Here is a 27,226-nt window from a genome sequence, read left to right as displayed (position 1 = left end):
TGAGCCTCATCTGTGCCCACCCTGAGGTTTGATGGAGGCATAGTGGGGTCCCAACGGGATATATTTGAATAAGGAAGAGAGATAAGACTGTCCTGGAAGAGCAAAGCTTGCCCTCAAGAGAGTGAGCTCCTGGACACAAGTGTGGTGAGAGAGCAACTTGTCTGCATCTGTGGGGTGGGTCTGGGTAGAGCTCCTGTTGTCAGGTAGACAGAGAGCCAGAAGGTCCTGTACACAGGGCTCGGGCTGGATTTGCAGTAAGGGGGTTGCCATAGAAAAGCAAATCTGAGAAGAATGGGACAGCTTCAGGGCAGGGTACCTGCGAACCTTGATGCCAAGAGCACCAAGTGGACGTGGTGTGTTTGAGGCCAGTTCCAGCAGCCTTGAGCAGGTATTAGTAGGTATCGGCAGCCCTGGGGCCAGCGTCGACGAGCAATGCCCAGAAGATGGATGGCTCCAGAAATCAAGAGTGGCAGAGGAATAAAACTGAAGCCACACAACGCTGACAGGGCAAGTTCCTGGAGGACTGAAGGTGTAGTCGCTTCTTGGGCTTCTCTGAAGACTTGGAGGGGTACTCAGAGGCTGGAGTTCCTTCTCACTCCACTCTCACATCCCCCCACCCCTGGCCGTGAGGCCGACTTGCTTTGTTTTTTTTAACATTCCATGGCGTTTTCTTCAGAGAGCCACCCTATTTTCCCTCAAGACGGCATGGGCAGCAGAAGTGCCAGTAAGGTAAGCCAAATGGAGCTTTGCCCAACAGTGGTCAAAAGATAATTAGAACATGGAAAACTTGGGTTGGGTTCTACCATTTCAGGCCCTCTGCCCAAGTCGACATTATAGAGTCAATAGACCAGCTGCCAGATTTCCAACTCTCCTCTCTCTGGATTCCTTAGTTCTAAAACAATGCTATGCCATTTGCATGGATATCTTCTCGCTGAAATGCCCAGTGATTGCCAAGGTGACAACAGGAGACTGGAATATTCCAGACACAAACGGTTGTAAATGAAACTTTAAAACCTTGACCTAAAGTGAGGGAAGGGTGGGCAGGCCCGTTTACTGGCGAGTGAGGACTCTGAGCGTGACACTTATCACCGTTCCCTGGTCTGTTATGCAAGTATTCCATACCGTATGCAACTTGACAACAAAAAATAAACAACTCGGTTAAAAAAAATAAAAGGAGGCAAAAGACCTTAGTTGACATTTCTCCAAAGATCTGCAAATGGGCAGTAAGTGCATGAAAAGATACCCCAAGTGACTCATCTTTAGGGAAACGGACATCAAAACCAGAATGAGACGCACTTGGCAAGAGATGAATGGATAAGCAAAATAGGATATATACATACAATTGCGTGGACCCATAGTACACATACTCTGACACGTACTATAACATGGATGAGCCCTGAAGACATTACCCAAAGTGAAAGAATATAGGTGCAAAAGGACAGATACTGCACGATTCCACTGACATGATGTGCCAAGAGTAGTCACGTTCATTGCAACAGACGGTGGGATGGTACAGAATGGTGGTCACCAGAGGCGAGGAAGAAGGGACAGGAAGAACCACTGTTTAATGGGAACAGAGTTTCCCTTTGGAAAGCTGGAGAAGTTCTGGAGACTGACAGTATCGATGGTTGAACAACGACGTGAATGTACTTAATGCCACTGAACCGTGCCCTTAAAAATGATTAAAATGGGGGGGGGGGGGGCGCGCCTGGGTGGCTCAGTCCGTGAAGCGCCTGACTCTTTGTTTCGGCTCAGGTCATGATCTCATGGTCATGCGACGGGTCATGCCCCACGCTGGGCTCTGCGCTGGGCACGGCGTCTGCTCGCGATGCTCTCTGTCTCTCCCTCTGCCCCTCTCCCTCGCTCATGCACGCTCTCTGTCTCTCTCAAAATAAATCAACTTTAAAAGGTTATTTAAAATGGCAAGTGTTATGTTATATATACTTAACCACATTTTTTTTTTTTTTTAAAGAACGTGTGCTTCCCATGCGTGTCTGAACAATGATTGTGTATTGAGGTGGAGAGCCTTTGGTTTGTGCTGGCCCCACACCATGTGTGAAGATAGATGCCCTGTCACAAAACATGCCTTGAATCACCTGGATGAATCAAGTTTACCCTCCAAAGGCTCCCGCGGGCAGACAGGAGTAAGTGGATTCACAAGATCCTGTACAATCCAGGCTACTACCATGAGGCAGAGCACGGGAAGGGACAAAGAGAGGCATGGAGCCTATTCCAAGGGCTCCCGGGTGTCCTCGGGCAGCTTCTCAGCCGGCTCAACGGCATCTGGACGACGCCAGGCTTCATTTATGCAGCACATGCGGTTTACAGAAAGGAGAAGCAGCAGCGAGAAAAACCACACCACTCCATATGCATACGAAGCCCTTGTTTAGAGAGGCTCAAAAGGGAAGTTCTTAGTCTATAATATCTCTTCCCTGAAATTCCTTCCGGGCCTCCTCCGACCTCAGCACCATATAGAGACATCAAGTGTTTATCCAAATCGCCCCCTGCTTCCTGTGGCTTCTCAGTCCCCCGGCCCTCTGACCGTCCTGGCTTCCCTTGGACGCCCAGAGCTGATTTCCTAGCTTGCCTCTTGCTTGCCCAATCTCTTGTTCGTTTTCACATTTATTTTTACTTCACCTGTGCGCCCAAAAGATTGGTGAAGCACATATACAGACGCAAGTTAGCAAAGTAGACATAATCTGGACTGTGGAAGGAGAACGAAAATGCTTAAACTCTAAAAAACATAGCTGCTGTAGCTTCACCTCAGAGATGCACTGTCACATTAGCTATCTCTGTCAAAATGAAAAAGCCTAGAAGTTTCTAAGTGCAACAAAGCTTTTGAGGGTAGTGAAGTTCTGCCATTTCTTACCTTATAAATGGGATCCTGAGTGACACAGTCTTGTTCCAACTTCCCCTGCTTGCCTATTGGAGGTTTACCTGAATGACACCACAAGACTATTTGCTCTTGGGTTCTATCCTCTTTGCAGTGGCCAACTTGGGGAGGAACGGGTCTCCCAGGTACAAACTTTTCTATGACCTGCTTCCCGTCAGGTACTGTGGTGAAGCCAGTGAGGAGCCATTGTGTCCTCTTGCACCAGGAAGTCCTTCCTCCCTGTAGGCAACTCTAGTCTCCATGTCAACATACCTGACTACCTAACTCCTTGCCCATGACTCCTCCCATTACAGGGTCTAAGCAATTGAAAAATGGATGGAAGAGCCACGTGGGACAAATTGTCCAACAAGATTGACGATGGATAGGTGAGAGCAACTGGATTATGCTACATCCCTATCCCCTCCACCTTGATTTGAAGAGAATAGTGGTCAACCTCTCACCCATCTTGGGTAAGACAAGAAAGTGAGCCTGGAAACTCGTCTCCTTTGTCTACTACATGCCAGGAGATAGGCTAGAAACCTGAGATAAACCCACAGAGGAAGAGAAGAAGAGAAAAGGACAGGCAAGCAAGGAAGTATGCTCAAACAATGACCTTTCATATAGCAAACCCACCAATTACTAATTTAGGATAGCAGCCTATTTAAAAAATAATAATAATTACATTGAGTCAAGTAGCAGACTTCCGGGCAGACAGACCTGCTTGGCTATTAATTTCTGTTTCCCAATATGGCAGACATTGTTGGTTGGCGGACACAATTGTCATTTCCAACTGCTGCCTCCTTATTCAAGCTTTCTATATTGTTCTAAAAGCTAAAACTTGATCTTCCAGCCTGTCTTGTACTCAGGATGGCCTTGTGACAGTTCAGATCTGGGCAGTGGGAGGTAGGAAATAGCCCCTTGGGAAGGTGTCTGTGGTAGGCAGAATAATGGCCCCCAAAGTTGCTCATGTCCTAATCATTGGAACTTGTGAATGTTACCTTCTCTGGCAAAAGGGACTTTGCACATAGGATTAAGGTAGGGATCTTGAGATGGGGAGCTTATTCTGGATTAGCCAGGTAGGTCAAATGTCACCACAAGGGCCTCATAAATGAACAAGGGGGGAGCAGGGAAATCAGAGAAAGAGATGTGACAAGAGCAGAGCCCAAGTGATATGAGGAGAGAAAGACCCAACTGGCTATTCCTGGCTTTGAGGACAGAATGAGACCATAAGCCAAGAAACTCAGTGACTGCCTAGAGCCTCCACAGAAGAACACAGTCCTACCGACCCCTCAACCTTAGCCCAGTGAGAATCATTAAGGACTTCTGACCTCCAGAAGTACAAGGTAATAAATTTGTGCTGATTTTAGCCACTGTTGTTTTTTTGTTAAACATGTAATAATTTGTTACAGCAGCAGTTGGAAAGTATACTGGGTCTCTTCCCAAATAAACACGTGTCACCCTTTTTCTCCTTCCCCTTTCTTGCTGCATAGGATGTGGATGCGGAGTCTGAAGGGATGGCAGCCATCTTGCAACCTTGCAGCAATGCCCGCGAGGATGAAGGACCCATTCTCAGGATGGTGGAGCAGAAAGTGTCTGGGTCCCTGATGACCTCACCAAGCCACCAGCCCTGAGCTGCCCAGCCCTGAACTTCTCATCACAACACAAATAAAATGTGAGTGTGTAAGGCACTAGAGTAGGACTTTGGGCAGCAGTGTGCTGGAACTGACTGAACCAGATCCTGAGAGAGAATGGTTAAATTTTCAGAAACTTAGTGAGCCAGTGAAACTTGAACATTATTAAAAATTAAGTTATAGGGGCTCCTGGGTGGCTCAGTTGGTTAAGCGTCCGACTTCGGCTCAGGCCATGATCTCCTGGTTCACGGGTTCGAGCCCTGCATCGGCCTCTGTGCTGACAGCTCAGAGCCTGGAGCCTGCTTCAGATTCTGGGTTTCCCTCTCTCTGCACCTCTCCCACTTGCGCTCTCTCTCTCTCTCTCTCTCTCTTTCAAAAATAAACATTAAAAATAAAGACTCTCATAAAAAATTAAGTTATATAATCTTACACTCAAATAAATTGGTTGACGGCAGTAAATACTGAAAACTCATCAATGCCCAAATATTTTACAAATTTTGCTATTATCCACGCTCATGAGGCTATGGACATGTATTGTATCTGAGTGTGGGGATGGCATGTATCTCCCGACACCATACTATACGTGATGGTACACACTCTACCGGGTACTACATATCTTCTCAACTCCACATTGGTTGACATCATAATGGGAGCTTGAAATCAGCCGTGGTGGGAGTATTTCCACCATAGAAATGAGCAAAAACTACAAATCAGCATTTAATTTTCCCCAGAGTGTCACTTGTTAATCATTTACTGGCTCGCCACTGGTTTTGCATTCCACAGCCAAACACATTTCTAATGGATGCATCCCTAATGGTTTTTCATGCTACTTGTAATAAGATAAGGACCTCAACTTGTCAACTCGAATTACACTTGTAGGAAACTGGGTTCTCCTGGTCTCTCTCTTAAATGACCATTTAGGTACCAGACACTGTGTTAGGCAGATTCCTTTTTATTCCACCTCACATAATCCTTCCTAGATCCCTGAAAGGTAAATATTCTACACCTATTTCACACACATGAGAAAACCAAAGCTCAGTGGGAAGCAGGGTTTGCCAATGATGTCCAGCCAGTTAGGGGCCAAGATAGGATGTGAACACCCTTTCATCTGACCCAGAAATCTATACTCATTCTCCAGCAACACAATATGTTTTGAACATAGCACGCACTGAATAAATACTTGTTGAGTTATTGAAACAGATATTAACTACTCCTTCCAAATAGTTAGGGACCCAAGATGCTGAGCTCATGTGCGAGGCGGCTTTCACACCATATGTGCAAGAGACATTGGCACTAAGCTACTTTTCCTGAACATCAAAGAGAGCCCTGAAACTCTTATGGTTAGAAGATTGAGTTTCATGAAAGTATTAAATTTATGTTTTTTCGAACAGCATCACTGGGGGAGGGACCGTGGTTACAACTCTCTCATCTTGAAATAGACACAGAGCAATTTCCTCCATTGCTGGTTGTCAGCCTGGCTCCCAATCATTGCCCCCAGAGCTGGCAGAATTTCAATGACTCTAAAATTAATCTGTGGGGCAGAGAGTTTGTCCAGTGCCTTGAAATTCTGGGAGCTTTGCTGTGGTCAAAAAGTCAGTGCCTAAAATGGCAAGTCAGGAGGCCAAAGGTGAAATCCCAGTTCTTGGCCCAACTGGGGACCTTGGAGAATCCTGAGGATACATTTCTCCCTTGGTTTTATGATGGGAAGCTGCACAAATTATTCTGAACTAGAGTGATTGGCAACTAACACAGAATTTCTAGGTACATACATGGGATATTTAATTAATTTGTTCAACATTTGTTTGAATTCCTAAGGAAGATAGGCATGTGAACAGATAAACAGTGTGATGTATATAGTGAAGAAGACATGTACAGGCTGCTAGGATTGCACAGAACCTGGGGTGACCAAGCCTATGAGATGCGGAGGAGGAGGCCAGGCAAGGCTTTCTGAGATGATGAAGACTGAGGTTAGATTTAAGGAAAAAATGGAGCTGGAGAAATGAAACAGGAATGTAAGGGATTACAGGTAAAGAGAGTAATGCCTCTACTAAGGAATTAAGATGGTTAAACTACAAGCAGTTCAGTGTTATAAAGCATAGAGTGTAACATGCAGAGTGGCATTAAAAATAGCTAAAGGGGTAAGGACGAGGATGCCCTTAGATATGCCCAATAGAGTAGGGAACAAGGATATTCCAGGAAAGCACTTGAAGTGTACTCCATACGGAATAGGAAGCCACCAGAAGTTTCAACCAAGGGATGATGTAGCCATATTTGTTATCAGAAACCATCCTGAAGGCCCCCAAGTCCATTAAAAGGTAACTGCAAAAGAATAGGTAGGAGATGAGGGCCAAGGATGGGGCTGTAGTGAGAGGTGAAAAGGGCAGCATATAGATTCAGAAACATTCATTGACAGAGTCACAGGATATAGAGATTGAGTCTAGGATAAGCCCTGAGTTTGCTTGGGCACCTAGCTGGGTGTGATACCAGTAACTAAGCACAGGCATGGGAGCGGATCTGGAGAAGAGAAGAGTTGTAGAATGTGTGCATCATCCAAGTGGAGACATCCAGTAACCAATGGACATATGAGTTTCGGAGACCATGCTTTATTCATTTTTTAATCCAACCTAGAGCGAATCCTAGCACATGTAAAGATCTTGACAAGTGTTTGTAAATTGGAAGGATAGAAGCTTGAATAAGGCTTAGGAGAATGGTTCAAGATAGTAACAGAGGTTTGGTGGGGGAAGGTTAGCAACTACTGAAAGTGGTTAAAACTGAGAATGAATGAAATGGCAGAGAGGGTCTCTAAAGTGAGAAGACAAGAGAGCCAAGAATGAGATCCTTGGGAGCACCAACATGCAGGAATGGATGAGACATACCAGTACAAGGGGATGGAGACCAAGGTACAGAGAACTTGGAGGGGGACTAAGACAGGGACGTCATGGAAGCCAAGGAAATCAGGTGGAGAAGCAGGGTCCTAAAGATCCACCCAGAGAAAAGTCCACAGGGACCATCCAGGGGCCTCTGCAAGAACAATTCCAGTGGAATGGAGGAGATAGAAGTCAGAATACCCTGGGTATTCTTGGGTGAGGAGAGAGATAATAGGTGGGATAATCGGCAGACTCAAGGTCAAGGGGGGATATTTTAGGGAAAAAAAAAAAACAACTTACACATGGTTGGAAGTGTTAATGGGTTGAAAATATGGGAGAGGCTCCTGGGTGTCTCAGTCGGTTAAGAGTCTGACTTCAGCTCAGGTCATGATCCTGCCGCTCCTGGGTTCGAGCCCTGCACCAGGCTCTGTGCTGACAGCTCAGAGCCTGGAGCCTGCTTCTAATTCTGTGTCTCCCTCTCTTTCTGCCCCTGCCCCACTCATGCTCAAAAATAAACAAACATTAGAAAAAAAAAAAAAAAGATGGGAGAGAGATGGGGTCATCCACCCTCTAAGATGCCATAGAAGGTGCCCAGGCAGGAGACTGGCAACCCAAGTGGACAGAAGAGGTGCTGTGGCTTCATCTGAGACTGTGAGAAGGTAAGGCGAGGCACAGAGATTCCTTTGCAAGAGCAGAGGACAGAAACTGCTCCATTTGCTAGAGCTTAAAAGTTGGGGAATCCCTCCATGTCCAAAAAGGGGGAAAGGGCTATATAATTATATCTACATAAAATAAAACAAAATATCTTATGCTCACATATAGTCATGAAATGATGTGGCCATATTTAAAAAGGAGTTATAAAACGATGCTGAACAAAAAAGATGAACGATTCCTAATTCAAGTCACAATTATTTTTATAAGAAACTTCAGAAATATGTCTAAGTTATTAACATCAACTGTGATCATGTTAAGGTATGGAGGTTTTGTGGGTGCCTCTTAGTACCGTGTCTTTGATTTTCTACAAGTTCATTGAATGTATTCTGAAAATTTTTTTAAATAATACAGTAGGACTTACAACAGCTAAGTTTTTCCATAGGCGATAATTCTCATCCTTCTACATAAATGTATCCAAGAATCAGAGCTCCAGATACCTCTGACCTCTGCTAGAAATCTTTCTCCCATTCTTCAAGTTACACCTGGTGGGACCATCCCATCTGCCTCATAATTTAGTTCTCACCTTTTCCTTCACTGCCCTTCCCCTGGAGAATCCAAAGACCGCCCCTGCCATGAACACAGGCTTTTCGTTGCTGTGTCCAAAGAACTGCATCCAGACCACAGGAAAGCTTCTGTCCTCACCGTGGGACAGATGTGCCAGCCAGCCCTGAAGTCAGCCTGTGTTCCATTGGATACTTTGCCAAAGGTCTCACCTAATTCTGCAAACGTAATTGAGACAGGCACCTTACGGGGAGAACCCAGGTACCGGAGTGAGACAGAACTGGGCTAGAATCTCCATGCCCTCTTCTTACTAGGACAAGCTACTTACAAAAAATGGACCTTCAGTCTCTACATCTGTAAAATGGGGGTAATGAAACCTACCTCAGCGACTTTGGAGAATTGTTAAAAAGCATCACATATGTGTGTATACTTATTATATCTATATATGACAATATCTGTATCTAAATATCTATATTTACATTTTACTGACCTAGAATTTCACAGTCTGGGGCTTGCCATTTCATGTGGTCATTTACAAACCATCTGAGACTTTGAGCATGTTACTTAACTACCAGTGACTGAGGACGAGACAGGATAATGGGGGGCGTCTCTATGGATGCTGGTGAGGATAGATGTAGTAAAGACCAATTCGATCAGTCTCTTTCAAAAGGTTCCAGAACTTGTCCGTGACCCTGGTGAAAGACGGGACACACGACTCAAGTGTAAAAGGAGCTTGAGACAAAAGTTTAATTTGTTGGGGTGCCTGGGTGACTCAGTCAGTTAAGCACCTGACTTTGGCTCGGTCATGATCTCACGGCTGGTGAGTTTGAGCCCCACATCAGGCTCTGTGCTGACAGCTCAGAGCCTGGAGCCTGCTTCGGATTCTGGGTCTCCCCCTCTTTCTCTGCCCCTCCCCCACTCATGTTCTGTCTTTCTCAAAAGTACACATTAAAAAAAAACAAAGTTAAGTTCATTGTAATAGAAAAATAAAGGCATATTTCTAATACTCCTGAGTTTGCACACGGAACATTGCATGGCAACTTGGGTGGGAAGATAGAAGTAGACTTGGCTGCTTAGTAGTGTGGAGGAAGGTGGCAAGACAAGCCAATGTTTCCTTCCGGATCTCATATTCTCATTTTACAAAGCACTCAGTGGGAGCCCAGACAGATGAAGCGAATTGTTCTTAATCACAGAGCAAACTAGAATTGAGGTCTTCCAAATCTCAGGCTCACGTTGCCTGCTGAAATAGTTTGTTATGGTTTTACCAAAAGCAACAGAATGGGAATGGGATGCCCTAGGTGGGGCAGAACCAAAGCCCGGAAGCTGAGCCATTTGCCCAAATTGCAGTTGTCTGAAGGAAGAGTCATTAGGAGAAAAGCAAAGCCGACAGTCTCTACAGTTCATCGGACTCGTCAGTTACGTCTGAGGACACATAACCAGTGCATCCAAACTGACTGACCCAATAGACTATCATCTATAGAGTATATGCTCATGTCACAATTTGCTCAGCAGCATTCATTCCTAAGGCAGGGGCTTGCCAGTGAGAATGTCTGCCAATGTGACAGAATCTCTGCACCTTCAACCCAAGTGACCTTGGATTATTTTCTACCTAAATTACTGTGTGGCTTAAGATTACTTTGGCCAAAAGTACATGCCTTGAACTAGCTTAGGTAAGCATGTGAGCTTCTTATATTTTTTTTAATGTTTATTTATTTGAGAAAGAGAGAGAGAGCTCAAGCAGGGGAGGGGCAGAGAGACAGGGAGGGAGAGAGAGAGAGAGAGAGAGAGAGAGAGAGAGAGAGAGAGAGAGAGAGGGAATCCCAAGCAGGCTCCACGCTGTCAGCAAAGAGCCCGATGTGGGGCTCGAACTCACAAACTGTGAGATCACGACCTGAGCCGAAATCAGGAGTTGGATGGTTAACTGACTGAGCCAATACAGGCCCCCCAGCATGTGAGTTTCTTGTAAGAATGTTTCTGGCTCTCGCTCAAGACCAGACACGTCTTTGGGCTCCAGGATGCATTGGAACTAGGGGTTTGAATGCCATCAAAAACTCTGTCTCCATCTTGCATTTCTAAGGCACTGTTCCTTTCCTCAATTCAGTAATCCTGGAAAAGGAACTCACTGGTCTGTTTGGATCAAGAACTCATCCTGAGCTGATCAGCTTGGCTAGAGAGGGTGAGTCACAATTAAATGCCTTCTGCCGTCGTTTAAGGATGAGCTGGGAACAGACAGGCACCAAGTGTTCATTTTAGTATTTATTAAGTATAGGGCTCTGTACTAGGCTCTGGAAGAGAAGAGCAGCAAGGGAAACAAAACGCTGGCAAGGAAACAGATTCCTCTCTCCAGGAGACTCCCACTTTGGAAGGGAGAGTGACCTAATCGGGCCGAAGCAGTGCCACCACCATGGGGAAATCTCTTCTTGCACAGGGCTTGGATTGGATTCTGAAGTGAGTAAGCAAAGAAAAAAAGGTCTGTGGTCAAATATGACTGCCCTAAGTACCTGAATTGCACCCAACACAACAAGATTCTCGAAGCAGGAGACCCCCAGAACAAAACTGACTCAGCACAGATCCATACCTCTCACCTCTCGCTCAGGGTACGGTCTCCCTGAAGGGACCGGCGGGCAAAATCACCCACCATCGCCCACCCTATTGGGAGTAGTTCTCTTCTTTTCATGCCATTTTACCGAGTGTGTGGACTTAAAGCTTCAGAAATTCAACACATTTACGACGTGACTCGTTAACTTGCCAAAGTCACACCACATTGAACTTGAGAAGCAGAATCTGAGCCCAGGGTTGCCTGACTTCTCAGCCCATGATCACTCCCCTATGCGCCATCTCCCGGAGTTGCCTTTTCCCCATTTTCTAAGCTGTTTAAAGCTGGAGGACCCAACTTGTCCCTCCTGGGAAATCCCTGGCCCTCAGCCCAGAAGCGGCACAGAACTCTGCTCAGGTGAGTCCGTGTGAGCAGCGTCGGGCGGGTGCTGGACTGAGCAGAATCGGAGGGTCATCTGGACAAGCACAGGGGACAGTGATTCCAGGGCAACGGGCACAGGGACATTCGTTTTCCTTGGTTGTATATGCTATAAAGAGCTGCTGGAGGAGATGTTTGTAAACGGGGAAGGGAGCTTGCTGTTTTTAACCGGTTATAACATGTTGGTTCAGTGACCTGATGGTGCACTTCCATGAACCGTTACTTTACACTTGACTCTTTTTCTTGGATGGTGGGCAGATAAAGAGGCTGCCGGGTTGACACAGGGGAGGCTGGCCATGCCCAGAGCTTCCATTAAGCCATGAAGCATGGACTCTTCAGGCTCTGGTACAGCTTAGAATCCACCCAGGATCGACATTTTGCTCTTTCTACACGGCCATCGAAAACCTTCCACCACCTACCCCTGCCGAGGGCCCCGTGCGTGTCTCAGGTGGGAGGGGCTCTCAGCTCCTATGCCAGTCCCTCTTTCCAGAGCTTTCCTAGCTCCCTGGAACTGTACCTATGTTGGCAGATTCTTTTGGATGTCTACTCAGATAGCCACACTTCCCTTTCCAAAAAGGCACCCCCCATACCAGGAGCTAAAACTTGGTAGAGTTACACCAATGATTCCTAACCCTAGATGTTCATTTTGGAATGCGTGTGCCACACACACACACACACACACGCTCACCTGAGTGTACAAAAGGACATGAACAAAGCCCAATTAAATCAATCTCTAAGGGCATAACCTAGACACCTGAACATATTTTAAAGACTTCCCAATTCACTCTCCACCAGAATTGAGAGTCACCGGCCCTAACCATTCCCCCTACCACTGGTCTGGGATGAGCATTTGATAAAATCCTGGCCAACAAAAGGAATGAGAAGTCTTCTGGGAGGTGGGGCTTTGGGGAAATTTTTCTTCTTTCTTTAAAGGAGACACGAAAACAAGATGGATCCCCTTTCCTCTTTCTGACCCCTGGGTTTTGCAGTATAAAGACATAAAAACCTGGAGTTGTTGGAGCCATTTTGGGACCATGAGGTAGCCAGCCTAACCACCAACAGGCTAAGAATGGCAAAGACAAGAAGGAAAGCATCCGGGAACTCGGTGGCATCTTTGAGCAGCTTTGTTCAACAATCCTGGAATCAGCTTACCCTGAGAATACGTGTGGCAAGAGGCGATTAGTATTCTTAATTGTCTAAGACACTTGAAGTTAAACGTTCCGTTACTTGCAGCCAAAAAGATCTCCACAGATATACCCACTAATGAGCTTCCCCTGCCTACTGCCCGAGCCATTTCTAACAGGCGCAGAAGGACATCAGCAGCTGGGCCCCCCCAGACAGTAAGCCTAGTGAGACTCAGTCTTGCTACCCAAAAGACTAATAACTAACGTGAGCCCCGGGGCGTGTCATTAAATAACTAGTTACCTTGAGAGCTGTTCCAATAATAACCCTGACATTTATTATGCATTTACTTCATGCCAGAAACTGTGCAAAGTGCCTGAAGTATGTCATTTCATTCCATCCTTAAAATTACCCAGTGAGATAAGTATTATCTATGTGTTACACATTAGGCAACTGAGACCCAGAGAAGCTGAGGAATTTGACCAAGTTTGCATAGCTAGAGAGTGGCAGGGGGCAGAATGCCCGCCCCGATCTGTCAGACTCTCGAGACTTTCCTTCTTTCCAGGAGACCATGTTGTTTCATTTCCCTATGACTTATGATGCCCTGTGTGTTCACACATTCGCTGAAGTGCTTAACGACGCGAATAAAAGGCATTCATCATTGTAATCCCTAATGGAGATAACAGAAATATTAGCAAAGGCTGAAGTGAAAACAGTTCAAGTGAGGCCTCATTTTTTACAAGGCCAAGGAATGATTTACTTTATCACAGCAAAGAATTTTATTTGACAAATGCATACTTTATCATCTCTGGTCTGCTGAAAATGTAAGTTTACATTTTTCCTAGCCATAAAATTAAAATAATTTTGGCTCCAAAAACTTAAGAGAAACCCCATTCCAGGTTCAAGCATGTCCCTGGAAATGGAAAGGCTAAATGTGGAGCGTGAATGAACTCCATTGCCGTTGGGCGGGACAGACTGGAGTCACTAAGAGCCGGGTTCAAATCCTGGTCCTGCCTCTTATTGACAGCGTGATATTGGACAAGGACCCATCGCTCTATTGAGTCTCTGCTTCCTGGTAAGATGACAGTCACAACTGCCACTGCGGGCCTGGGACGAGGATTAAACCAGATGGCCTATGTAATACTGCCTGGCAAAGCAGATGCGATAGAAAGGCTGCCTGTTATGAAATATACGTACAAAGTGCCGAGCGCGGTACCTGGTGCAGAGTAGCTACTCAGTAAACCTCTGATGTCTTCCCTCTACCTTCCCTCATCTTCCACTGTCTTCAAGAGTGAGCCTCCAAAGATGAACCAGGCTAGGTCCCCCCTGTTCTCGGTTGGGGAAGGAGGTGTGGGATGGGGTGCACATCTTGGTTCACTCAGCTTCGATGGCATCTTCCTCCACCCTGACCCAAACACAGGGCAGCTAGCCAATCCGTTAGCGGGCCACCTGCCAATTTGGAAGACAAATCTGAGAAAGTGTCAGAGGATAAGAACAAGCGACAGAGAAGGGGGTGGGGTGCCGTGAGAGGAAATGGTTAAGCTGATTCAACGGCCAAGAGTCTTTGGGAAGCCAGGAGGAGACAATCCACACCGCCCGCCCCCATCCCCAAATTAGAAACAAATGAGGAGATTTCAAGGGAATCTAATCTGCTGGTGGGAGAAGCCAAAGAGGGGCCTCAGCAGATTGCCTATCCGTAACAAGGGGGGCCCTCACAGGATTGGTGAGCCAAAACTGGACTCCCAAGTTGCACCAAGAAAAGCACACAGAAAAGACCAACAGTTCACATGCTTGTTTGGAATTGTTGTAAGTTTTTGAAGTCCTGCCTCCCATGATTAGGGTTTCACGTCAGCCCCAGGAAGCTCCTAGGACAGTCACCATGATTATCATTCCATTTTACAGATTTGCAGATTGAGGCTTCAAAACTGGCAGTATGTTCTGGGTCACATAAGGGAGCAGTAGATACACTGAGAGATGAGTTTGTCCAGTGCTTTCCTCTTTTTTTTTTTTTTTTTAATATTTATTTTTGAGAGAGAGAGAGAGAGAATTAGTGGGGGAGGGGCAGGGAGGGAACACAGAATCCAAAGCAGGCTCCAGGCTCCGAGCTGTCAGCACAGAGCCCGACACAGGGCTTGAACCCATGAACCATGAGACCAGGACCTGAGCCGAAGTCAGACACTCAGCCGACTCTGCCACCCAGGCGCCCCTGTCTGATGATTTCCAAACAGAATCCAGGGCCCTGCAGCTGAGGTCGAGCCCCAGAATCGGTATTTTGTGAAGCCGCTCAGGTAATTCTGACAATCAGCCAGGTTTGGGAACCACGGACGGCATGTACCAAACTTGCTGTGGATGAAGAAAACGGAGACTGACAGGGGTGGAGGAATTTGCCCAAGGTCACACAGCTGGCGAGTGGCTCAGACAAGGAGAGCTCAAGGTCGGAAGAGGAGTGAACAGGAGAGACTTGGCCGTGGGACGGCTCGGTGCTCCTACTTTGCTCAGAGCTGGCCGGGCGCTTGGGCCCGGGGTCTCTGCTGGGGCCGCGGTCCCATGAAAAGCTGCAGGATTCCCTTCCATGTACAAGACAGGGGCACGAGGGCTTAGTAAGTTCTGCCGGATGGCAGGGGGTTGCGGCCAGGGAGGACTAAGACTTCAGAGGAAGGCAGAGAGAAACAAGGAAACAAAGGCTCCTTCTATGGAAGGCTGGCTATTTTTGTTTTAATAAAGCCACTTGCGTGCCGTGATTTTATACAACTCGAGTTAGGATAAACAATTCGGAATGAAAGCTTTCTAAGGATATTTACTGGGTATACAAGGAACAATCTGACATACTAAAACACTTAGGACCGAAATAGAGGCAGCAGGGAAGCGTTCCTGTAGACGTGAGTCCTCGCTGTCGCACACAGACCATATCTGCCTTTGCTCACGGTTGTTGATGAAAGTCCGTCCACACCCGTGCTGTGGAGGGCACTAGGCAGGTCAGTGAACCCGCTACATTTACACGAGGAACTCATCGTACTCTGATGTTGCCAAGGTCATGGGGAAGTGGACAGTGTCACCTGCCATTAGCAGAAAAAGTGGTACAATATTTCCGAAACACGGTTTGGCAAAATTTATGAGAATATAAAATTGTTTTCAAAATACCCTTTGAGCCAGAATCCTACTTCTGGAAATTTAGTCCGTGGATAATAACATAAAGGCAAATACAGAAAGTTATACATAGGATGCTCAACAAAGCATAGTTTCCAGTAACAGTGAAAACTTGGGAAAACAACAAATGTCCATAGATAGAGGAATGATTACATAAGTTATTGGATTATCCACTCAAAGACCAGGAAGCCATTAAAACTAATGTGTGTTTATGTTATGGATGTTTACCTATGATAGCACTTAGTGAAAAACATACAGCGCAAAGCGAGTTATTTAATGTAATGCAGCTCATTATTAGTATAGCCTCTGGACTTGTGGACTGATGCACAGAGAGATCTAGAATGCGGCTTTTCATCAAAATGTCAACGATAATGAGCAGGGCAGGGATGATTGTAACCTCTTTATTTTCCTCTGTATTAAGTATTTTACAGTATGTTAAAATAATTCTTAAAATTCTACCTTATATGAGTGGACTTGTGCTGTGAGGCAGGGATCCAGGTTTATACTTATTCCTTACTGCTGGCTAGTTTTCCTAATATTACTTGTTGAGTGATACACCCTTTCCCCACTGATTTGAAAAGTCATCCAATGCTTATTGCTGAGAAATAGGAAGGTTATTCATATTGTTTAAAAATTACCATTGGTATACAATATTATAGTAGTTTCGGGTGTACGAGATAGCAATTCGATATTTTTATACACAATGAAATGATCACCGTGACAGGTCTAGTTACCATCAGTCACCATACAAAATTATTACACTATCGACTGTATTTCCTATGCTGTACGTTCCATCCCCACGACTTATTTATTTTATAACTGCAAGTCTGTACCTACCAATCCCTTCACCTATTTATCCCATCCTGTCACCCCCTTCCCCTCTGGCGACCACTAGCTTATTCTCTGCACCTAAGAGTCCGTTTCTATTTTGTTTTGTTCTCTTGTTTTTTTAGATCCCACACAAAAGTGAAATCATATGGTATTTGCCTTTCTCTGTCTGACTTATTTCATTTAGCATAGGACCCCGTAGGTCTGTCACAAATGAGGAGACCTCATCCTTTTTTACAGCTAATGTTCCACTGTATGTACATATATACATAGCACATTTTTATTCATTCATCCATCGACTGGACATTGGCTGGTTTCCAGATCTTGGGTGTTGTAAATTATGGTGCAGTGAACATAGGGTCACATATACCTTTTCAAATTAGTGTTTTTGTTTTCTTCAGAAAAATACCCAGAAGTGGAATTATTGGATTACATTCTAGTTCTATTTTTAATTTTTTGAGGAACCTCCATACTATTTTCCACAGTGGCTGCATCCATTTACATTCCCACCAACAGTGCATGAGTATTTTAGAATATCTATATAATCAGAAAAATGACAGAGGTCTTTTCATTTGGAGACTAAACTTAGGCAATAAGAAACTCCAACCTGACTTAATGGAGATTGCAAATATTCATTATTTTTAATATATCTATACATGCAATCCACTTAAATGTTCAGTCATGAAAGAAGTTTGTTCATTCATTTGAAATTGCTTAATAAGCACGTACTGTGAATCAGCCACAGGGATGCTAATAAGTAAGGAGTATCACACAATACCTAAGAAGTCAGGCTTCTGGGGTATCTGGCTGGCTCAGCTGGAGGAGCACGTGACTCTTGATCTTGGGGTTGTGTGTTCGAGGCCCACCTTAGGTGGAAAGAATAAATTAATTAAAAAAGAAAAAAGAAGTCAGGCTTCTGAGCCCAGCAGACCTGGGTTTGCATCCCCGTTCCCTCATTCCCCAACTGTACAACCTCCTCCAACAAGTTATTAAACTGCCCTAAGCCTCAGTTTCTCCATCCGTCAGAGAGAATACAAATACCCACAGTATTGGTCGCCCAGCACTGTGAAGCAAATTGTCCCAAGAGTTAGTGGCCTAAAACAACACTAATGACTTATTATCTCTCCTAGTTTCTGTGGACTTTGGAGACACCTCAGCTGGGTGCTTCTAGCACAGGGTCTCTGGTGAGGCTGCAGCCAAATGAAAAGCCAGAGGATTCGCTTGCAAGCTGGCAAGGGGCGGTTAACTGTGGGTGGGAGGTCTTCTCGCAGTGGCCTGCCCCACACTGCTGCTTGAGCGTCCTCATGGCATGGTGTCTGTCTTCCCTCAGAAGGAACAACTCGAGGGACCACGGTGGAGGCTGTACTGCCTCTTGAACTCCATCACGTCTGCAGTATTCTACGGGTCACATGGGTTAGCCCTGATTCGGCACAGGAGGGGAGAACACAGGATGTGAATACCAGGAGGCGATGGTCCTGGGGCCATCTGAAAGGCTGGTTACCACACAGGGCACTGAGAGGATGTCTACAAAGAGCTCAGTATACCTGCTCTGCATCCATAATGAGTCATGGTGACGACGAAGAGCAAACAGAACGGTGCTTCACAAATGGGTCCCAGGAAACTGGGCCTGGAGACGTCAAGTGGTGCCACTCATCACACAGCCCATTGGTTGTTGAGCCAGCAGAAGCCGCGGGTTTTCTAACTTGCCTCTTCGGGGTCTCTCTTTCCACTGAGAAAATCCCAGTGGAGACCCAGAGGAGAGGGACCACTTGCTAGAATGAAGCAGTCACCAGAGTTGAAGACAAACAGATGTCACAGAAGCAAGCATGGGGAGCCAGTCAGAGGTTCTGAATGTCAGGCTGAGGAGGTCATTGTCCTCTCATGGAAGAGGCCATGGGGAGCCACTGAGGAGTTTGGAACAAGAGTAACTTAATTCAGACCCATGGGTCAAGTTCATTCTCACAGCTGTGTGCAGCACATTGTGGAGGTCTCTGCAGGAAGCAGGCCGTTGGAGCAATCCGGGCATCAGGGGATGAGATACGGTAGCTAGGAGGCCTAGCCACATGTCACCTGTGGATTCAGGTTAGTTAAGGACTGAGGCGGCCAGGTCACCAGGATTAGGTGACAGTGGCTCACTGAGCTGGCCTGTGCACAGTACCGGTGACGTCTGCCCCTCCAGCCCAACTTCCAGCCCTGAGCCTCGCTTCAATCTACAGTGTGGGAGGCCCAGGCGCATTCAATACAACTTGGAAACAGCACTTTAAAACAAATAGTCTGCCTTTCCTCTCAGTTCCAGCTCTCTGGGGTGGAAAACTGATGCGATGAAGGACCAGACAGAATGGAATGTATGCGGTTCTGAGCTCGGCCCAAAGGCCCCACTCTACAGAAAGGTTCACTTCCCCGGGCTGATGGTGTTGGGAGGGAGGGTACCCCAGGCCAGGCTGTCAGTCCAAGCCTCACCTCCCCTATCAGATCTGTCCTGACCGCTCCCTCACGCCGTCCAGACAGAACTTACTTACCCTCAGCGCCCCTCACACTGTTCATCAGTACGGCTTCTCTCCTGACAACCAGGATGCCATGACGCCCTGGTAACTTGAGGGCAGAGAACGCATCCCTGGGCATTGCATGTCCCTAGGGCCCAGTATGAACACCAGGGTTTTGCTAAGTAGAAGTTTGACAAATAATTCTCCCTCCTAATTCCATCAGTTTTACATCCAGACGCTAAAGTTTACAGTCACAAGGGTGGCCATCTGGCCACCAAAGGACTGAATGCACCACAGCCATGAGCTGCCATTCATATCACAAGTATAGTAGATTTATCACCCATTTTCCAGGACAGTAAAATGCCTTGTTCTAACAAAATAGTGTGGCAACTTTCTTTAAGACGGAAGCAAAGTGACTTGAGAAAGGAACATTTTGTTTGTCCAATCGGCCCAACAATTCTATGATGGGTTAGAAGTGGCCCTGTCTATACCTAGGTTTTATTGGGCAGATAGAACTTAAAAATTGGATTGGAATGGCTTTGGACAGAGCACCCCAGCTTAATACCTACTCCCTATTGTCACACATTCTTAATCATTCTTTATTCATTTATTTACCTACCTAGTCCCTGATGGCCCACGAATTCGCAGCCCTGCAATGTGGCACACTCCCCAGAGCAATGTCTTCTTTGGGAAGCAGCTGTTTGCAAGGTTCTTTCTTGACCTGGACTGAAATCTTTCTATAGCTTCTGCCTACCCATCCTACTTCTGAGGTCCTATAGGTTCTACAGTAGAAGATTCATCTTTTTCTAAACTACAGTGGTTCACCTACTTAGAGAGTATGATCAGAGTCTCTCTGAGGCCTTCCCTTTTCCATATTAAGCATACTGTCTTCCTTCAACTGTTTCATAGGACACTGGATCCCCTCACCATTATCGGAACATGCCCTGACATCCTCTTAAAGAGGAGTACTGGGAAGGGGGAAAATGCTGCAGGCATGGTCTAATTCCTTACAGTGCAAAGTGTAATCCAAAAGCCTGCAGCATGAAGTACCATTTAGGAGCTTGTTGTAAATGCAGAACCTTGAACCACCCTACCTGGGGTCTCCTGGATCAAGATCCTCCGGATGATCTGTATGCACAAACCACCTTGAGAACAAACTTTCTTGGCATTAATGTAGCCTAAGATAACATTAGCTTTTGAAGGTGATTATGTCCCACCGTTGACTCTGATTCCTGTTATCTGAAATCCTTATTTTGCCACACACACTGCTAAGCCACATCTTCCTATATTGGCTTCATTGAAGCGTTCAACAGGGTCATTACACTTTGAAGAGTCGTACATGTGCCTGGACTAAGGTCTTGAGGACAAAACACAGATCATGTTCACCCCTGTCTTTGGTTCTAAGCAAAGGCCCCGGTACATAACAGTTGCTTATGGAAGAATTAAGAAAAGAATAAATCAACAGCTGAAATGAGAAAGGAAATTGAGTCACGCTATTAAAACAATTTGTGGCATGACTGGATCCGGGGCTCTGCTTCTGGGACTGGGACCCTCCTGCTCGTCACCTCTGCTCCATTGACATCAGCTCTGTACCTGGGCAGCCCCCCCGCTCTGTGTTCTCAAGACAGCTGCCATGGCTGCTCGGGGCCATAGCCTTGCGCATTCAAGTCCAGTGGGCAAAGAGTCATCTGGAAACCTCAGGGGATGGAAACTTTTTTCTTTTCTTTTCTCTTTCCGAAACCTCAGCAAACGTCCCCTCCAGTTTCATTAACTTTCATGGAGTTATCCACTCATATCTGAGCCAATCCCCGAGGCCAGGAAAAATTAATATCCTAATGGGTTCAAGCCAGTGAGGATCCACTCCTAGGGCTTTGAGTGACTGGAAATGGAGGAGGGCTCCACCAGGCAACCAGGGAATACTGTGGGAGGTGCGGTGGCATGGCTGCTGGGGAGGCAGTGAACAGATGTCTACCACAATGCTCGGTAGGTCTGCATTTCCGCAGCCTTTGAGTCTTGCAACGGTCTTCCAGGATGGCCAACATTACAGCAATCACTAGCCTGGGCGATGGCCAGAAAACTTTTCTATTTTTAAATTTGACACACAAATTATTATGCTCCATCACATTGTTTCAGCGATCGACTTTAAAGGGCCCTGGCTTACCTCCTCCTGGAATAATAAAGCAGTCGCAGGAGTTCTTTGGGCCACTCCAAAAACCACTCCAGAGCGGTTTGCCACACATAATAGAGGGTGCACTTGAAAGGCAGCATCCAATGACCAGTTCTGGCTGAAAACTTTTGTGTTTTCTGAAAGTTCAATAAGCAACAGAAGTGACCACAATGCGTTTGAAACTTTATAGCATGTGTCTTCAGGAGACGAAGTGCCTAAAACTAGATGGAAAGACTTGTAATTTTTTAAATTAAAAACTGTAGACAGGAGAGGTAACAGTCAAAGTAAAATAAGCATGAATCCTACTTTTTTCTTTCAAAAATAAAACCCGAGGTATGGGGAAAATTGTAATATGGAATTCAGAAATCTGCTTTGGCCATATGTTACACTGCATGTTCGCTGTGCCTGCTCTCCTTGGGCCAAAAGGCTCTCAATGATGGGTCAAGCTTAGGTGGGGAAGACAAAACCGATGGGACCAAAGGCGCAGGGTGGGAGTGGGGGGCACACTGTCTGTCCTCCAGTCAGGGATCAGGGGGCAAACTTAACCGCCACCAGCCTCTTTAGACGACACTAGTGGTCTAGGTGGTCGGTGTGCGAAGGTGGAGGGACCAGCGGTGGACATCACTACTTCTCGAGACGCTCAGGCCGGGTCGACTCCCCACAAGGAGGTCAGCTTTGTGATCTGCACGAATGGAAGGCAGCCCAAATCAGTACCCTGCCTCGTCCATCCCGTCTCAGAAATGGTTCGTGCGGATCCTGGCTCTGCCATGTACTCAAGGAGGGAATTGCAACCACTCCCTCTCAGCTTCGGGGCCCTCGTGTGTAAGATGAGGGCAATGATACTCATGTTGCAGACTGATGTGAGAAAAAAATTAAAAAAAAAAAAAATAGCTCATGTGACAAGTGCCTGAAAATGTCCAGGACAAAGCGAACCCTACAAAGACCATTCTCCCTCCTGCCCCGGCTCAGTCTCCTTCAGTGCTCTAACTTTATAAACATACAACTAAAGTGCTTTGGTGTGATCACAGACCTTTCGTAACTTCTCTCTGCCTTTGCTAGAATGCGTGCAGCACTCAGCTTGTACAATCATATATATTTTTCAAGTCATACCTTTTAGTGTTGCAGTAATTGGATTAGGGGAAAAAAAAAAAAAACTGTGAAAAATCTTCCAGTTTTCACACGGACGTAAAAACAACACGAAATGACGGCAGGAGCATGGCTTCATCTCCTGCTGAACGTACCGTCTTGGGCAAGTTTAGTTTAATAGATTTAATCACAGCTTTTACAACAGCAGCAACAACAAACATTTCTCCTATTAGATTGTAAGATCCTTGAGAGTTGAACTCTCTTTTATTCAAACTTCTACTCTCCTGAGGAACATAGGGAGAATACAGTCTCCATCGAAGCCTGGCCAAAATGGTAGGAGAGGCTGAAGGGAAGGATAAAATGAAATACCTTGCAGGGCTTATTGCCTTGCAAGGCTGAAAAGGCTGCTTAATTGCTAGAAAATAAAAAACAAAGAAACCACCGTTGAGAAAGCGTGGACTTGTTGCCTGAGGACTACAGAAGTCACAATTTTTTAAAATTTCTTCAACTTCAAATCACTCTTGAGAAAGGGTCACCCTGGCCTCGAGACAGAAGGCTTCCTATCGGGTCTAGCTTTGATTCCATGACCTCTGGGAAAGCTCCTTCTTCTCTCCAAACTTCAGCTTCCTCAACCACACAGGATACGAAAGAACAAGTTTTCTAAAATCCCTTACAGCTGTAAAATTAGGTGTCCAAGACTCCTGCGCGTACTTGTGGCAGTAAGTCTCCCCCGAGAGAGGCACCCCCCCCCCCCGCCCCCGCCAGACACTCCCGGGACAGACCTGGACTGTCCTTCCACAGGCTCATGGCTTCGTAAGCAATAAAACACAAGGATGCAAGTGACTGTGATTCAAGGTGGGAAGGGGGAACGGCCATCCAAGAGGCGCTCACGCGGAATGTGGGCCGTGCAGACGAGGGCCAGCTTCGTGGCGGGGCGGCATCCGTGCCTGTCTCCGGGTGGCGAATACGAAGCACGCACTACGCCAGACAGCGTGCCTCAGTACGAAAAACACCACACAACCGGGCCTGAGAGAAACAGAGCCAGGCCCTCACAGTGCCTGAGGCCGGCTGGCAGGAGGCAGACATCTGGAGCAGGAGGGAGGCCAGGCAGAGGGACCTGGACCTCAAGACGGGAGGGCAGGGCCTCCAGAAGCACACAGGAGCGAGCCCGCGCTCGGCCTGTGCGCAGGTGGGCAGGGCACGGGCCGGCGGTGGGAGGAAAGGCAGACGGGTGGAGGGTGGAGCCCCTGACGTTGCCAGGCTGCAGGGTCTGGACCCGAATCCGTCCCACAGAACAACCTAACAATTCGAAGTGACCAAACGCTTAGGAAACGCGACGTGATCGCTCATCCAGTACCCGAACACACCGTTTACTGTCACTACAAGGCAAACGGCAGAAGGAAAACACCCCCACGAAAAGTAACTGGAATGAGTTTATTTGCAGAAGAACGTCTGAACATCAGGGACAGTCCGACCCACAATGATCCAACAGCAGTCGTGACACGTCCTGGGAGGGCTCTTGCACGGTCGCCGGACCACGTCCGCGTGCAGCACCAGCTGGACAGTTCTCCAAATTCACAAAGCCATCTAACCTGAGTAGTACACAATACAGCATGAGCATGACACAGTAATAAAAATACAATATCAAACACTCACTACTCTGTGAACTATAGCTACTATAGAAACCATTTAGGCCTTTTTTTAAAAAATGAAAAAAAATAGATCTATTAGAGCTTTATTTCAAGCATTTTCAGGTGGATACAACTTTAGATATTTTCACTCACAAGAGATAGCAAAAGAATGCCTTCTGAAGTATCTGTAGATAAAATACGTTACTTGTTTAAATGTTTGCAGTCTGACGCATACTTTGCCAGGTAGGAGTTCAGAGAAGAGAATGAAACCGTGCCGTGGCCAAATCCTGGCTGCTGACCAAGACTCGTGGAGTTTTCAGATTTGTCTAAAAAAGTTTACATCAGGTGAGAGAGAAGGGAGAACGTAAAGAGGACCAACATTATTCTTTTCCAGTGAAGCCGTCTAAGTCCAGAGAAGGGCCATTTCGGATTCCAAGTGTGCCGTCCAGAAGTGGAATTCCATCCGGGCCAGGGAGCGGCCTGCGGCTGACTGAGGGAGCTGAGAGGAAAGCGTTAACTGAACAACAGAGATGGCCACGGAGAACACAAGCTTCCAGAGGCGCTGGGCCCACACAGAGGCGAGGGGCAGCCAGGACTACGGGGACAAAAGCAAGCTGTGCTCACTGAACTGCACACATAGAGCTCCTAGGAGGGTTAACAGTTCTTGACATGGGCTCCTGGTTGTAGTTTACAATATCTGCCTTCACCACTCTCTGTCATAAAAGAAAACAGAGTCATTATCAGGACATCAGAACATTTAGAAAGAGCTCCTTAAAGTATATTTTTATTTTCTGAACTCTGGTGAACTCCTGATGACAGACATCATAAATGAAGCCGGAGCGGATATTAGAAGAATCAATCAGAGAACAAACTCATGTAGAGCTCAGACGGTGGGGAGAGAGGGATGTGGGTTTTTGTTTTTTGTTTTTTGTTTTTTAAGGATGGAATATTAATTCCCTTGCCGAGTCTTCCCCGGTTTCATGACGCTAACTTGAGGTCACCAAAAGTCTAATAAAAAATTGACAAATCAACATGCCTTATAATTTAAGGCAAAAGAATTAAAATTAATCATTCAGCATATTTTAATTCATAGGTAAGACCTCATAATTTCGAAGTAAAAAAGTCATTATTTATTAATATTTAAATAGACCATTATTTCCAGCCGTAACTTTTTTAGAATGTTTGCAGCAATTTGTGAGTTAGTAAGAAAATGTGTAAATGTTAAATAGGAGTCACATATAAAGGAGAAATGTTTTGAGCAGCCCAATTTTTAAAACTTTCCTCCCAAATCCCTAACTTACTTCCAAAGAGTTCACTATTGGGTTATGAATAATGTTTCTAACAAAATACAGAAAGAAAAATTTAGAAGATTACCTCAGATTCTGTTTTTAAAATAATTTAAACCAAAAGACACTTTTAACTCTTCTTTCCATCCCTCTAACCCACACTTCAAGGAATATCTTCAATGATGAATTTAGCAATTATGCCCTAAGTAATAATCTAAATTAAAACAGCTCCTTTACTGTTCTCAACTCTATTACTAAGTCTGCACACATGAGCAGACAAAGAAAGGTAATTCAAGGCAAATTTTAAAAATACTCTTTTGATTACCACGCTACTTCAGGAAAAATGGGAAGGAGTGAATAATGAAATAACTGTCTCAATTCTCCACTTCACTGCACATGCAATAAACACAACTATAAAGACAAATATGTTTGAAAGTAACCGAAATGTTATTTTAATTTGTTCCAATTCCTTGTTTAATTTGTCGGTCTCCTGGCAAAGAATCAATTTTCCAAAGTTCTAAAACCGGACTCACACAATATTAATTCCCAATAATGTACAATAATCATTTGAACTTCAGAATAAAGAACAAGATAGCAACCACTAGTTCTCCCGCCCTCCTCCCCCAAATTGCAGTCATTTGCCCATTAATACCTGCACTACTGTACTGAACAGATTCTACTCTGAGCAGAGTTGGTACGTTGATTATCTTCTTCCGGGTACTTCACTATTTCTGCCCTGACAATATGCTGCCAATTCCGTACGATACAAACAAGATGAGGAAGAAAGAAAAACAAAAAGAAAGAAAGAAAGAAAAAAATGGAAAGTATGTTCAATGACGATAATAGAAGGGGGCATCAGAGGAGAAAAAGAAATACACACATAACTTTCAACACGTCACAAAAGAAACAGCAGAATATATGCATATAAAAGGAAAGAAAATGAACAAAGACCCAGGAAACGTAATTCTTTGCAACTCTATTTAGTTATTGAAATAGACATGGCTACTGACCCTCCCAGAGGAGCTGTGAGTTCTATTTTTGGTGTCACAGTCACACATAATATACGCAGTGCCCAGAATTTCAGAGGACAACAAGGAATTACAGGGCTTTTCTATGCTTAAGCACAGTGAAAGTACTTAATTCGACATTACCGAAGACCCCTCTTTGTGCCAGTCATCCTGTACTGGGAATGTGCGGGGGAGTTCACAGGCTCTGTTCACAAGGAGCTCTGGACTTAATGGGCAGAGAAACACGTACACAGCTAATTGCCATACAAGATAAGTGCTCTACTAGTGGACTTATACTACGCTGTGGGAACACAGGGGAAGGAGTAATTAATTTTCTCTGAAGGTGGGGAGAGGATGCATAAATCCGAGGAAGCCACATGTCATGATCTTTACATTTAATAATGTCTATTCCTTGTCAAAGATTTAATTTTGAGGCTCATTCCCTCATCCCACACAACCCTTACCTTCACGCTTCCAAATTCCATATAGAAGTAAACAAGCTGCAAAGCATACTTTTCTATCATTTAAAAAAAAAACTCCTGACATACAATATTTAAGCCCAAGAGCTGTTGTTTCAAATATCTAAGTGTTTGGTTGAATGAAAAAGCACAACTAGTTTGCTCGGTTTGGGTCGCTATGACCCTGAAGATGAGAAGAGAACGTATCACAAGCAGGTATGATAAACATCCCCTCGAGTGTGGTAGACTTGAAATTATCCTCTCTTGTTTTATGATTTCAAATACCTGATTTCAGAAGAACTCTCTTCATAATAGTATCTATTAACACATATTGAAAAGCACGTTAATCTGGGCAGCTGTTTGTGACGACATTTATAGAGACTGTGGACAAACAACTGAAAGTAAACAAAGAGGGTGCTCTGGTATATTAGCCTTGGATGGGCTCCGCTCCA

The 27,226-nt window shown here is 45.5% G+C and overlaps 1 protein-coding gene across 6 annotated transcripts in view; it reads right to left on the bottom strand.

Moving 5' to 3' along the window:
• Window positions 1-22,549: 22,549 nt before the first annotated feature.
• Window positions 22,550-27,226, bottom strand: part of RAB28 (RAB28, member RAS oncogene family) — an 87,074-nt gene continuing 82,397 nt past the window's right edge. The window contains exons 7-8 of one of the 6 annotated variants that reach the window (XM_045474535.1): window positions 25,962-26,056; window positions 23,813-24,736 (exon numbers count right to left, since the gene is read on the bottom strand). In XM_045474535.1, the coding sequence (XP_045330491.1) occupies window positions 25,967-26,056 (90 nt within the window). In that variant the 3' untranslated portion in view covers window positions 23,813-24,736; window positions 25,962-25,966. Of the gene's footprint in view, window positions 24,737-25,961; window positions 26,057-27,226 lie in introns of all 6 variants that reach the window. The other 5 variants (XM_045474536.1, XM_045474532.1, XM_045474537.1 and 2 more) reach the window with 5 other exon arrangements.

Source organism: Leopardus geoffroyi, chromosome B1 (genome assembly GCF_018350155.1).
Source record: "Leopardus geoffroyi isolate Oge1 chromosome B1, O.geoffroyi_Oge1_pat1.0, whole genome shotgun sequence".
Classification (NCBI taxonomy): domain Eukaryota; kingdom Metazoa; phylum Chordata; class Mammalia; order Carnivora; family Felidae; genus Leopardus; species Leopardus geoffroyi.
The sequence above is the reverse complement of the archived record's forward strand: the minus strand, read 5'-3'. Positions and strand labels throughout refer to the sequence as shown.